Source organism: Schistocerca serialis, chromosome 2 (assembly GCF_023864345.2).
Source record: "Schistocerca serialis cubense isolate TAMUIC-IGC-003099 chromosome 2, iqSchSeri2.2, whole genome shotgun sequence".
In the NCBI taxonomy this organism is placed as follows: domain Eukaryota; kingdom Metazoa; phylum Arthropoda; class Insecta; order Orthoptera; family Acrididae; genus Schistocerca; species Schistocerca serialis.
This window is the reverse complement of record NC_064639.1, coordinates 456,884,164-456,899,479: the sequence shown is the minus strand read 5'-3', so window position 1 is coordinate 456,899,479 and position 15,316 is coordinate 456,884,164. Positions and strand designations below refer to the sequence as shown.

The window sequence follows — 15,316 nt, the reverse complement described above, 5'->3', positions numbered from 1 at the left end:
CTCTACAGCATTGGCTCCTTACCTAGCTTGCATTTATTGTGAATCTCTCACTCAGCACAAAGTCGCAAGTGAATGGAAAAACGCACAGGTGACTCCAGTACATAAGAATGGTAAAAGAGCGGACCTGCAAAATTAAATACCGGTATCTCTAACGTCTGTCTGCTGCAGAATCCTTGAACATATCTTCAGTTCAAATATAATAATTTTTCTTGACACTGAGAAGCTATGTCCATGAATCAGCGTGGTTTTAGAAAGCATCAATTGTGTGAAACTCAGCTTGCACTTCTCTCACATGATATACTGCGAACTATGGATAAAGGACAACAAGCAGATTTCGTATTTCTAGAAAACATTTGACACGGTGCCCCATTGCAGGCTATTAAGGAAGGTATGAGCATATGGAATAAGTTCACAGATATGTGAGTGGCTGAAAGACTTCCTAAATAATAGAACCCAGTTTGTTCTCCTTGACGACGAATGTTCTCCAGAGACGAAGGTATTGTCAGGCGTGCCCACGGAAGTGTGATAGGATCACTGTTGTTCTCTATAAACATAAATGATTTGGCAGGCAGGCAATCTGTGGTTGTTTGCTGATGATGCTGTGGTGTATGGTAACTTGTTGAAGTTGTGTATCTGCAGGAAGATACAAGATGACTTAGACAAAATTTCCAGTTGGTGTGATGAATGGCAGCTAGTCCTAAATGTGGAAAAATGTAAGTTAATGCAAATGAGTAGGAAGATCAAATCTTTAATGTTTGGATGCAGTATTACTAGTATCCCGCTTGACTCGGTCAAGTCATTTAAATATCTGGGCATAACATTGCAAAGTGCTATTAGATGGAACAAACATGTGAGAACTGCGGTAGGGAAGGTGAATGGTTGACTTTGATTTCTTGGGAGAATTTTAGGAAAGAGTGGTTCACCTGTACCTGGATACAGGCCACTGGTGTGACCTATTCTTGAGTACTGCTTGAGTGGGATTCATACCAAGTCAGACTGAAGGAAGAAATCGAAGCAATTCACAGGCACACTGCTAGATTTGTTACCAGTAGATTTGAACAACACGTTTACAGAGATGCTTCAGGAACTCAAATGGGAATCCCTGGAGGGAAGGCGATGATCTTCTCAAGAAACTCTATTGAGAAAATTTACATAATTGGCATTTCAAGCTGACTGCCAAACGATTCTACTGCCGCCAACATACATTGCACAAAAGGATCACGAAGATAAGATACGATAAATCAGGACTCATATAGAGGCATTCAGACAGTCATTTTTCCCTCACTTTACTTGCAAGTGGAACAGGAAAGGAAATGACTAGTAGTGGTACAGGGTACCCTCCTCCATGCACCATACGGTGGCTTATGGAGTATCGATGTAGATGTAGATACATCTGTACCATCTAACACAGCATTTGAAGAATGTTAATGATTTTCATAAAAAAGAACTATGAAATGCTAAATACTAACATATTTTTTTGTTTTCCACTATTATAAATAACATTCATTTTATTGTGCACTGAGAAATTGTCTTCTTGTTAAGAACTGAGCTTTGCACTAAACCACTGTTTACAAGTGATCTCATTTCCTGGCTTTTATTTGGAATCCTTTTAAAACATAATTTCTTACCTTGCCACTGCTTTCACTTAAAAGATTCTTCATTATTACAATCACATCAGAAATCTTTGACTGAATAACATTTTCTGATGAATTAACCAGATGTGAAATGACAAAGAGGGCTTTTATCTTCTCTCGTTCACCATTCTTGAGTTGATGGATCATGAATTCCAACACCTTCCCCACACAGGCAGTTGCTACAGAAAAAAAGGTCAGTATGATCTGGTTCAATGATGTGACTAAAACATTCAAGAGAGCATCCAATTACTTACCAATCCTATCGAAACATCGCAAGACTTCATAATGATTTTTTACGGCAGCAGGTTGAGCATAATCTGGGAATGGGCACACCTGTAAAGAAAAAAATTACATTTTAATGTAAACAATTTCAATAACAAGAAATGCTGTTGAAAGAAGTAAATCTAAACTTCCTGGCAGACCTAAACTGTGTGTCAGGCAGGGATGAACTCAGAATCTTCACAGAAGTGAGAGACGACTCTTGACAGCATTATTTTTTCGATTATTTTGGAAAAAGAAGCCAGTAAGTCAACTGGATAACAACCATTCACGTCTTATTTGTCACATTTCTTGTGAAGGGGTTTAACAATAGGTTTTTTTAAACTGTTCAGAGAAATTCCCTATGCCAGCGATGCATTACATATATTGTAAGGACATTACTTATTAAGATGAACAGCGTTTCAGAATTCACTTTGAAATTCCATCAACACCCCATGAGTTTTGGGTTTTTAGAATGTTAGAATTCTATTGACTTCATTGAACAATGTTGGCCCTAATCCCAGTCACTCAAAGTTTTGTGAGGTGACATTTTTAATACATTCTCTTGCTACTTCAACTGAACTACGAGGTCTGTTAAAAAAATTCCAGAACATTCTTGAGTTCGCACCAATGGTGTGTTGGAGCAAAATGCAATTGGCGTAGCTGCACACTCCAGGGTTTAATGTATAACTGCTGGAAGTTTTATTGTTGTACGTCTGTTAGTTATTGTATTGTCATGTATTCAGCAGAGCGTTGTGTTGTACAGTTCGTGAATTTCAAGATGGCAGAGTAAGGAGCAGCAATGCATCTGCATTAAATTTTGCATGAAACTCAAGAACAAGTTTATAGAGAGACACACCAAATGATGCAGGAAGCTTATGACGATGAGTGCTTAAGCTGTACTCAGTGTTACAAATAGTTCACACAGTTTAAAAATGGCCAGAAGTTAAAGATGACCCCTGTACAGGACGTCCTCCAACGTCTGACGACAATGCTCATGTCAGGAATGACAATGAGGTTGTGCATGCCAATAGAAGACCGAGTGTCTGAGAGATTGGAGAAGAGTGTAACATTTCAGTTGGATCATGTCATGAAACCCTGACACACCATCTAGGAATGCATCATCTTGCCACCAAGTTTGTCCCATGGCTCATGAGTCGAGATCAGAAAGACCTTTGCCTCACAATCTGTGAAGGGCTCTTAGATCGCGCATATCAGAGCATTCCTTAAGAGAATCAGAACTGGTGATGAGAAATAACTGTTAATCAATGGTACTAGTGGGACATGTGATGGCTGCAAGAAAATTTGAGAAGGAAACAGCCTGAATGTGGCTGGACAATTCATGGCTCTTGCAACACGATAATGCACCTCCACATTCATCCTTCTGGGTGTGTGACTATTGCACAAAAAATGAAATTACTGTAATGCTTCATCCTCTGTACTCTCCAGAACTGGCCCCTGCGGAATTTTTTTAACTTACGAAGTTGAAAACCCCATTGATAGGACAAAGATTGGCAGTAACAGATGACAAAAGAAAATTTGCAGACAGTGCTTCATGTGATCCACCAAGAGGCATACCAAGCCTGCATCTGGAAGTGGAAACGGTGCTGGGAGCAGTGTATGAATTGTGGAGAAGAGGGTTTCGAAAAAGATCATTCATTGTGAGTAAAAGGTAAACATAGACAAATTTTGTGGTCAAAGTTATGAAATTTTTTGACCAGACCTTGTATTTAATACTATTTTTGCAACTACATTCAGAAAATGACTTAAAAGTACTCACAACTTGTGAATTATCAGTCACAAATTATCATTTAGTTTAATTGTCATGGTGCTTTGTACACGGACTGGCTGCCATGCCCCCATAGTTTTAATTTTATTATCTGCTTCATTAATTTCTGTCAGGACATATATACTTATTGACATTTTAATGATCTTCCTTAAAATATTACACTATTTCAGTGTGCAAGTAACACAGTTTTTGAATTATTCAGAGCTTTAAATAAATTTCCCTCTTCCTCTTACATGAGATTTCAATTCTCTCAGTTATCTGTGGATTTTCTGAATAACTTTTTAGGAAATCAATTTTCAAATATTGATGTAAAATTACTATGAATATTTAATTTGATATTAGCATCTCTTTCTACATATACAGTTACTTCTATCCATACTATATCTTGGAACATACCCTTAAAACAATGTACCCTCTCCTCATTAATAAGCCTCATTGCTTTGTGTGAACCCACCTAAGTGCTGTAAGATACTACAATATTTCTTTCCATTAATTGAGGTTCAGTATCAGACAGTCCATTAACAATTACATGCACAATATTTTTCAGCCTGAGCACTATCTATGAAAATGGTATCAATCTGGGTCCTACTCTTTGTTGCACAAGAGTTGGAAAATTACCTACTGAAATTAGGTCGAAACACCCAAATAATGATTCCAGCTCATTTTCCCTGTTCTTATTTTTTAAAAAATCTGTGTTCTAATCTCTACAAACTACTAACTGTTTCTTATTGTCTGACGGCTAGCTCTACAATGCATCTAATTTCTCAGAAATAGCTGAACATTTCCTAGAGGGGATTTGCAGAGAGTTACAATTACCAGAGTAGTATTCTGCCTTGTAGGTTCCAATTCACATAAAAACTGTTTATTTCAATATTTTTGGTTTTGTGTCTATATTTCATAAAGATTCAACTCCTCATTTTCCATATTTACTCTTCGCAAAAGTTTTGTTAGTCTATAATCTCTCATAATTAACTTCTCCATCTCTATGATTACACAGCATTAGTTATCACAGGGGTTTTGCCTTGCGTGCATGTCCCCCATCGCCCCCCCTCCCCTTTACACTTTCTACATGATGCTCAGTTGAACTGTCCTTCCGCCTCTTTTCAGGTGCAGCCCAAGATTGGTGTATCCCCATCTCCCAATTGTAGCAACAAGCCCAGCACAGACGTCAAACTTTGTTTCAGTCAAAAGCAATCTACTCAGTTATTTTTTTACATGGTTACCAGTCGTGCTAATCCAGAGCTGGTTATGGTGCTGTAAAATCTCGAAAAACCACACACGAGTATGTGCCATTGCTCCTCCTATTCTGTTCTGCATACACTTGTTACTAGCTGGCATCAGCTACATGTTCCAGCTTTGTTCAAACTGACATTTGTCTGCATGGTTGGTCAGGGTGCAAGTTCAGATTGTGACATTAATATTTTTTATAAGAGTGGGTCAATGGCCAACTCACTCCCCTCCTACCTCCCCCCCCCCCCCCCCCCTCCTCAAATGCATCATAAGCACAGGGTTTTAGGAGAATATCATATGGATATTAAAATGATCAGCTTGGCTACATGCTGATTCACAGGTTATTAAGAAGTAAGTTTTAACTTGTCATTGATGACGAAATCATTAGAGATGATGTGAGTTCTGACTGGACACAATGGGAAAAGAATTCTGTTGCTTTCATTTCAAAGCCAATATTTGCCAAATGATGTAACAAACCCACAGAAAACTAAACATGTTTGCCAGATGGGAATTTGAATCTCACTCCTCTCCTATGTGAGATATGTCTGAACCATTGCACAACCTCACTCAGTCAAAGAGTATACAAAGAAAACATTAAAACAGAACTAATACGTTTATAAAAGAAAAACGAATTAAGAAATTCATTATATTAAAAAAAGAGGGTGAGAAAAGAGAAATAAAATCAGTATTTGGTAAGGACAGAAGCAGATGAGGTTAAGAGCCATACCTGATAATCCAGGTTCTCACCAGCTCATCTGCTCCTCCTCCACCCCCCCCCCCCCTCCCCCCAATCCACCCCCGCTTTTCTTTTGCCCTAGAGTAGAGAAGAAATCTGTAGTTCTGTAAGATATGAATTTTGTGTGAAAAGGTAACAGAAAAGAAAACACATTAAAGCAAAGAATGGAAATCTACAAAACTCAGTATATGCTGACTACTGACTACTGAAACTACCACCGACATAATATGGCATCCTCTGCAATGTTCACTTTCCCATGCCAGTATAAGACTGTTAACTGAAAAAGAAAAAACTAGTGCTCGAAATATCACTCACCATTTCAAAAAGTACATTCAGCAAGTTATCAGCATGAAGTTCTAGACAGCTTTTACTATGCTCAACTGCAACCAGCAGTACAGCAGCCAAACACTGTGATATGGCATAGGAATCAACATTTCGCCGGTAAAGGTTCAGCAAGATTGGAATCAATCGTGGAAGTTGCTCAAAAACTTTATCTGTCTCCAAGATTGAAAACATAGGTCCTAAAGCTTGTAGCACTGCTTCACATACCTGCAATGAACCAACAGAAACAGAAAGTGTACAATAAAGATTACTTCTTCTAAATCATATTACGCTTAAATGGAGCACACAAATGCCCAGCCATATCTGACACACAGGACTTCGATATATCAAGAAATTAAACACGTGTGATAATGAGTGAATGTCACAACACAAAGGATCATGTCAAGACAAAGCCAGACACCAACATTATGACCAAAGAATACACATTACGAAGTAACTCTCCAACTAAAACCAACCTTTGGTTCCCGTGAATTTATCCAGCTGCTTACAAGCACATCATAAGCAATACTTATCTCTGTGGAGAATGAATCTTTCTTTACTGTATTGTCTGGAGCTGTATCTATATTAGCCATATATTCCAAAATTGCATCACCAAATCTACCCAACGCTAAAACATAAATTAACAACAGTAAGTTTCATGCAACTTTTGTACATGAATCATTTATTAACAAAATAAATTACAGTACTAACATTATGCTTTATAGAAGGAATCCTTATACTCCATGTCACACTTAATTTGTTAACAGTCTCTCTCCTGTAGCTATGTAATAATCAAAAACTAACTGACAAAGCTGTCATATTTCTACAAAAAATTTACAAGATTTCAACAAGAGAAGCAAGTAGCAGTCAGAAAGCTGAGTTCAACATCACAGTATCTTATTTGAGCTGTCTTATTTGAGATGGTTCATATTTGCTGTTTCATGATTTGCGAGCAACATCCTAACCATTAAAAAATGGAGTGGTGGTGGTGGTGGTGGTGGTGGTGGTGGTGGTGGTGGTGAGGCAGTCGTGGTGAAGGGGGCCAGAGATGACTAAGCAAAGGACCTGGAAGAGCAGCTGAACAGAATGGATAGGCCCTAGTGTCTTGAAAGAAGGATATAAACAAGGATAATGGAATGTCATCTTATTAAGTCGGGTAATGCTGAGGAAATTAGATTTGGAAATGAGACACTTAAAGTAGTGGATGGGTTTTGCTATTTGGGGAGCAAAATAACTGATGATGGTCAAAGTAGAGAGGATACAAAATGTGGACTGGCTATGCAAGAAAAGCATTTCTGAAGAAGAAAAATTTGTTAACATCAAGTATAAATTTAAGTGTTAGGAAGTCTTTTCTAAAAATATGGACGATAAATAGTTTAGACAAGAAGAGAATAGAAGCTTTCAAAATGTGGTGCTACAGAAGAATGCTGAAGATTAGATGGGTAGATCACGTAACTAATGAGGAGGTACTTAACAGAATTGGGGAGAAGAGAAATTTGTGGCACAATTTGACTAGAAGAAGCGATAGGTTGGTGGAAAATGTTCTGAGGCATCAAGGGATCACCAATTTAGTACTGGAGGGCAGCGTAGAGGGTAAAAATTGTAGAGGGAGACCAAGAGACGAATATACTATGCAGATTCAGAAGGATGTAGGTTGCAGTAGGTACTGGGAGATGCCGAAGCTTGCACAGGATAGAGTAGCATGGAGAGCTGCATCAAACCAGTATCTGGACTGAAGACAACAACAACAGTGGTTTCCCTGTGGTGAGAGTCCAAAAATCATGTTGGGTCACCAAAAAGTCTCTGAAATTAATCTACAATAACAAAAATGAACAATAGCTATCCCTGACAGTTCTAGAACTGAACAAATATAGAAAGAGCCTAATATATTTCCTTTGAAGTATAACATACTGTCAAACTTTAAGTGGTGGTAGTATGAACCAAAACAAGAAAACAATGCCCAATAAACATGGTCTCCAAGAGCTATGAGTACTTATTCAGTAACAGAGAGATTTTTCACAGTAGCGAAGATGAACAAATGCTCGTAACTCATAAGGTATGCCTTTCAGAGATTATGTTTACTTTACACTTTTCTTCTTTTGGTTCGTTTTGTCAGCGGAGTTCTGTTTCACCCTGTTTATGCGGACATAACATTACTAGTGTGAATACTAAAGAGGAGTACAGAATAACAATGTAATATCTACCAACTAACAGCAAGAAACAACTGTAGTATCAGATATTACCACAACTGAAACAAAAACATATGATGCCCTTTAGGATACAGCACGCGTAAAATTTTAAGACAAGACTCCAAGAACAAAAATTAAACTCCACAGCAATAAAATTGGACTGAATGTTCTAAATCTCTGAAACAGCTCTCATCATAACTCGCCAAACATTTAACTGAGGTCCCTTCATCCTGAGACACCACTACTTTATAAATCATTATCACACACTAAGCAGTTCCATTTCTTTATCTTTATTAATTCCAGTCAAGAATCTACTTTTTTTGTTTCCTTTTTTACCAATTCCATTGTCCCTTGTGAGACCCAAGTTAGTCCCAGTGTCTACTGTGTTCAAATAACTTACGGGTATGCTGCCAGGTGATGTCATTGACAACCGCCAATACTTCCACAGGTACTCACCCTATCATTTTCAAGGCAAAACTGCAGCACTCACCTGGTGCATGGCTGGTCAATAGTGCAATACATGTATGATCAGTCTTTTGCTATAAAAATTCTAATGAAAGCCGACCTCAAGCTGGGCTAACTAGGTTGATAAACTCTCAGAGCGTGAGGCAATGTGGGCCATGTGAAGCAAGATACAAAGTACCACTTTATGCTGAGCCAGATGGTGATAACTATCAACCTGTAGACCCAAGTCAGTGTTAGTAGGCTTCCTCTAAACAACACGTCCCAACGGACCATCAGTGTTCTTCCAGACAAACACATAATGAAAGAGAAGGCAGCTATCCTCTCTTCCATCTCCATTGTGAAATGAATTTTCAGGTGGATCGAATTCAGTAGTTCTACAATGTCATTCAAATTCTCACGGCTGAGAGAGAGAGAGAGAGAGAGAGAGAGAGAGAGAGAGAGAGAGAGAGAGAGTGCGCGCGCGCCCGCGCGTGGGCACGGGGGCACACACGTTTCCCAGCCATCAACTCCAAATGGTCCTCCAGGTCTTCCTTAATCACGTTCGCAATAATAGATGACATTGGGCTTCGCATCACAACTCCACCCGCCTCCTGACAGTACTGCTCATTGAATAAAAAGTAAGTGAAGTCAACACATGTTAAAATAGGTTTGTTAATTTGACACCAAACCTAATCTTACTCACCATAACAAATCAGACAAAGGAATGTGAGTGAAGAGGGAGACCCCATCAAAAATTACTAGAGCATAAGAGTTATTCAAACACATTCCCTCTAATTGATATAAGAAATCTGCTGAGTTCTTAATGTGATGCTCACGACAACCTATGAGTGAGCTCAAAAGAGTAGCAAGATTTTTTGCTACAGGATATGTTGAAGCACTAATGCTTCAGAAGGCTATATTCTTTCCAATAACACACAGAGGGGGGGAGGCAAAATCATTCCAGATACAAAGGTTGGCACTTGAGATTCTGGTGTTGTCCAACAGTGACCTGCATCACCCAACTGCTGGCTACATAACTGCCATGCCCACTGAGGCGAGGTGCCACCAGTGCCGTGATCGCTTGTTGAAGAGGCCACCTGACTGCAGCTCTGTCCCAATTAAGTAGCTCCAGTGTAGCAGAAGTGAAGTATTGTCGTAGCTTCACTCGCAACTTTCCCTACAAGTGTAGTGCAACAGAAATGGCCTCAAGACTTGACTTATGCTGAATTCTATGCTCCATGCTCTGCGCTCATAGGTTGCACACCATGCCTCGTATACGTCCACTGCAGCGCTTGGGGGTCACAGCACCAAGTTACAACACCTGAAGATGGGCATGTAAGAAACCGAAACCAGTCGGGCGATGATAAAAGAACTTTCAACTGTAGCAGTATTCTGAACCTCTGATATAATGCTCAGTTGGGAGTGTTCCACCAACAGGATCATTTGAGTTCTGTGGATTACAAGCAGGGTGTGAATTGTGAACTGTTAAGGTGTTTAAATTGTCCTAGCATTGCCCAAGGATCTGTGTAAGGATTCGACAAGGGTTCTTTGTACTAAATTGAGTGTATTACAATATTTCTCATAGTGATTGTGTTCTCTGACTCTTTTGATTTCTGCACAGAAACCCATATGCCATTCCGATGGGACACGTCATAATTTTGCTGACAAGACTTTATGTGGTCACTTCAATGGCAACACGGATCATTGGAAGTCTCATTTATTGACAAGTGAAGATTGTGCAGAACCATTCTTGTCATCGACTACATGGCACTTTTGTGAGAGAACTTCTGTGCATGTATCACAAATGCAGCATAATTCTGCTTTATTATGGAACCACTGCTGAGTCCACCAATTGTTACAGTGTACTGAAGTGTTTACTTACACATTGTCACTACAGCAGTCTAACTGTATTGTGGTTTGTTTCAGTGCTGTGCTTCTCGCTTTCTGCTTTTTGTTCGTTGCTTTCCCTTGTTCTTCAGTGTCAGGCACAGCAGATACAGCAATTGATGGAAGGAATTACCAAATTACTGGACATTCACACTGGGATGTCGGCACTTGTTGCTGCTATCCCAGCACTGCTGCAGCCAACAACACCTGCATGTGCCCTGCAGTTCAGTCTGTTTAACAAGCAGTAGGCAGAATGGGTGGAGCATATAGCGCAGTTACAAGCATACTTGGCAGTGCACCACATCTGAGGTACGGATTGACATGCACGTTTTTTGTCAACAGTATGGAGTTTGCCTCTGCTACAAACTGTTACAATGATCCAGCCTTAAAGTATTTTGTATGAAGAATTAGTTGCTGCTCTTGATAGACATTTTGATGAACAGATTCACGTGGTGGCTGCAAGATTCAAGTTTTTTAAGACTTTGTAGACAGTCCAGTCAAATGAATAGGGAATGGGTAGCAGACTGAAGAGGTCTGATTAGACAACGTAAATTCAGCTCTGAGGGTGGAAAATTATACAGTGATAAGATATTACATGATGCCATAAGACAGAATGTCTCAGTCATCTAAAGTATCAAGATCCTACTTTCAAAGAAATGTTTAATTTGTTGGAAAAATAAGAAATTTTAGACAGTGCCGTTGGAGTCCCTGTACATATCTGTTGTGCATAGTGACAGTATACAGGCAGTAGGTGCAGATCATGAGCCACATTCCAGCACGGCACAGCCCGTACAGCCAGCGGAGGTAAACAACTGCCCTCATCAAACATTCAGTTCCTAGCGTAAAATCTTGTCTACAATGTTTCAAGTCTCACAAGCGGCAGGCACATCCTGACAGGATCCATAACCTTACAGTTGCAGCAAGTGCGGTCTCAAACAAATATTTTGTATGAAAAAGATCATTCACAAAAACTCAGGAGTTTGTACCTCTAGAACTCAAGTCGTGAGTGTTAATGTACTCACATCAAAAACAGCTAACAACAGTGTTATATCTAAATCAATGTCAAATTCCCAGAACTTGTCTTCTGTTCAAAGACAGTTGAACAAGGTCTTAATGTCACTGAACATTTCCAAGCAGAAAGTTTGTGTGCAACTTGATACTGGAGCATCTTTCACACTTTTGAATAGATGAACCTATGAACAAGTACGTCTGCCTAAACTTTGTCAGTCACAAATACTGTTGTCTACATACAACTGTAAAGATATCCCTATCTTAGGTGTTTGTAATCTCCCTGCCACATTCAAGAAAGTCACAAAAACAGTTTTGTTTACAATTCTCTGTGCAATAAGGCAGTCCGAACATTTTTGGCATTGACACCTTCCACTTGTTAGGGTTACAGATACAACACAATGCGCTGTCAGTGAACACTTTTGTGCCTAATGACAGTGGCTCTGAGCACTATGGGACTCAACTGCTGAGATCATTCATTAGTCCCCTAGAATGTAGAACTAGTTAAACCTAACTAACCTAAGGACATCACACACATCCATGCCCGAGGCAGGATTCAAACCTGCGACTGTAGCGGTCTCGTGGTTCCAGACTGCAGCGCCTAGAACCACACGGCCACTTCGGCCGGCCCTTATGACAGTGTCTCACAATTATGTAGTTCAGGATACGTTAGGCAACGCTAACAATTCTGAGGCACACACAATATAAAAAGCCAAAACACAACCAAAATTCTTTTGGGCACTGTCAGTCCTCCAAGCTACTCAGAACAAAGAGGCTAAAGAGTTCGAACAGTGGCAGGAACAAGGGGTTGTTGAATCAGTTACTGCAAGCCAAAGGACACGAAAGGAAATGCCTAGTAGAGGTGCAGGGTCCCCTCTGCCATGCACCTTACTGTGGATTGCAGCTTATCGATGTAGATGGAGTGATCCTTACCATACCTAATGGTAAGTTGCACATGTGTTGACTTCAAGTCCACTGTCAACCCTGAAGCTGTTGTGGATTCATATCCTTTGGCATGGCCAGAAGAACTAATGGGCAGATTAGTTGCTGGTTGATACTTCTCAAAAATTGACTTGTGATATGCATACACTCAGGTATTCCTGGATGAACATCACAGCAGCTTTTTATGATCAGTATGCACAAGGTTTTATTCAAGTTTCTACAGTAACCTTTTGGCAGTGCAGCAGCACCTGCCATATTTCAGTGATACTTGGAACAACTGACAGCAAAGGTATCCTCCTGCTCCAATTATTCAGATGATATTGTGGTTTCCAGTATTACACCAGAAGAACATTTGTCAAATCTACAAAGTCTTTTTGATGTGCTTTCTTCTGTGGATCTCTGATGCAACAAGGATGAGTGCTACTTTTTCAAACACAGGTCGTCTATCTAGTACATGTGATTAATGCACGAGGCTTTCAACATTCGCCAACTGGTGACTTATGAGACCTCCCCAATGTCAGTGATTTACAGGAAGCGTTAAGCAAACTTAAATACTATATTTGGTTTATCCCAAACACTGCTCAAATCGCAGCTCTGTTGCTTTGAATTAACAGGAAATATGTTTAATCTGTGTTGTCCCAAGAGATCCTTTCAGCTTTCAAGAAATTAATAGCTCCTTTGTTGAATAGCTGTAGCCTGAAACATTTTGACCCAACCAAACCAATAATTTTGGTGGTTGATGCTTCATCACGTGGGATGGGGGCAGTTCTTTCAGAATCGCGGGGCACATAGACCAATTGCATCTGCATCAAAGTTACTGGATAAAGCTCACTGTGATTACTCCCAACTAGAAAAAGAAGCTCTTGCAATAATTTACAGAGTTAACAAGTTTCTTCAGTATCCGCATAGGTAATTAGTTCTATCTTATCACAGACCACAAGCCGTTGCTTCACCTTTCAGCCTGTCCTGCCACGCACAGCTCAGAAGATGCAGCTCTTGTCTCTCATCCTGTCTAATTATCAGTAAGAGATTGTCTACTATCTTACTACTCACCACTCCAGTGCTGACACACTTGTCATGGTTACCTCTTAGAACTTACCCAGTTTTTGAAAAATCAGAGGATTCATGTTTTTACTACAATGCCCTGGATGCAGCGGTGCTTGAAGATTTCCCAATCCTGCATAAGAAGGCTGTTCAGGAAATGGCAGTGGATCCTGTTTTACAAGTCGTTCAGTAAATCTGCACTGGTTGGTCACTGATAGGCAAAGCAATTCAGAATTACAGCAACATGTTCTATACATTCAGCAGGTTGAGACGCTTCTCCTTATAGAACCTGATCATTCATCAGCACTTACACCAAGTTCTTTACAACAAGAAGTGCTTCATTTGCTGCAGAGAGGTCACTGGGGCATGGTCAGAACAAAATAACTTGCCTGACACTATTGAACTAGGATCAGGATGGACTCCCACATTGAAAAGTTGACTGCCACCTCCAAAGCCTATGCGGAGCATCAAGCTGCTCCATCCCAGAAATTCTTTGAGTGGCCAATACCCGCCACCCAGAGGCAAAGACTACCATCAATTATGCTGGTCCATTTTGGAACATTCGATGTTAATTGTAGAGGACACATTCAGCAAATTTCCATTTGTTGTACCCATGCAATCCATGACTGCTTCTCAAATCATCAAAGTACAGACATCAATTTTTTGTCTAGAGGGACTTCCAGAAGTAATTGTTTTGAAGAATGGACTACACTTTGTGTCAAATGGTTTTCAACAATTCTGTGATGCCAACGGCGTACAACACAGGACAATTGCACCATTCCATCCCCAGTCAGATGGAGAGGCGGAACGATCTGTATACACTTTTAAGCAGTAAAGGAACAGACTTCATGCTCCCCATGGATGGGAACAGGCTTTACAAACATTCTTCGCATCCTACCATTCCCAGCCTAGAGACAGCAAATCATCTGCAGAAATGCATCATGGGTGCTGCCATACAACTTTACTTCACCTACTACAGCCATCTCAGCGTACACCTGAGTACCCTTTCAGTATGTTGTTCAAAATTAACGATGATGTCTTCTTCAGACTGTTCAGAGCTCACATAACATAGGAACGCGGCACCATTATTAACATTCTGTGTCATTCTCTTTTTGTCATTCCAGATCTTTCCAGAGTGCAAAGACAGCAAAACAACCAAATTCATGCATGTCGGCTGCATGATTCTTCCTCAGTTCTCACTGTTTCAGATTCAGTGCAACACAGGCTCCCACTGCCACTGCCGTCCACATCCCCCTCACACTGCTGGACGTGGAACCAATGGAGATTGACACAGCACTGCTGACAGCATTGCGGCACCTGCTCCTTCTGACATAGGGAGGTGGGGGGTCAGGAATGCTTCACTGCTGTTCTTCAGGACATCAGGGACTCACCAGATATCAAGATGTCATCCACTTCAATAGGGCCTCAGCCATTGCTCACAGGTGTGCAGTACATACCTGATTTTTTACCAGTGCTCCAGGCATTCACAAGGCAGACGCCAGGGTGTGGGCAAGGACGCTGCATCAGCCGTTGCACTAACTCTTGCCTCCTCAGCACCACCTGCGGCCAATCCACCCCCTCGCCTCACCCCTCAATGTCAACTTGTTTGACACAATGATGATGAGGAAGTTTCAAGGGGGAGGAGGAATGTGGTATTGAAGCCTGCTGATACTACACAGGTGGCAATTATTCTGGTTACAGAGGTTGGCACTAGGTTCTGCTGTCATCCAACAGCAACCATGACAGCATCATCCAGCTGCCACTTGAATAAGTGCCATGCTCCCTGAACTGAGATGTCACCAGTGCCACTGATCACAGGTTTAAGAGGTTGCCT

The 15,316-nt window shown here is 40.5% G+C and overlaps 1 protein-coding gene across 3 annotated transcripts in view; it reads right to left on the bottom strand.

Moving 5' to 3' along the window:
- Positions 1-15,316, bottom strand: part of LOC126457353 (maestro heat-like repeat-containing protein family member 1) — a 247,734-nt gene that overhangs the window by 202,275 nt on the left and 30,143 nt on the right. For all 3 annotated transcript variants that reach the window (XM_050093582.1, XM_050093583.1, XM_050093584.1), the window contains exons 6-9: positions 6,445-6,596; positions 5,963-6,196; positions 1,889-1,967; positions 1,629-1,813 (exon numbers count right to left, since the gene is read on the bottom strand). In XM_050093582.1, coding sequence (XP_049949539.1) covers positions 1,629-1,813; positions 1,889-1,967; positions 5,963-6,196; positions 6,445-6,596 — 650 coding nt within the window. The remainder of the gene's footprint in view (positions 1-1,628; positions 1,814-1,888; positions 1,968-5,962; positions 6,197-6,444; positions 6,597-15,316) is intronic.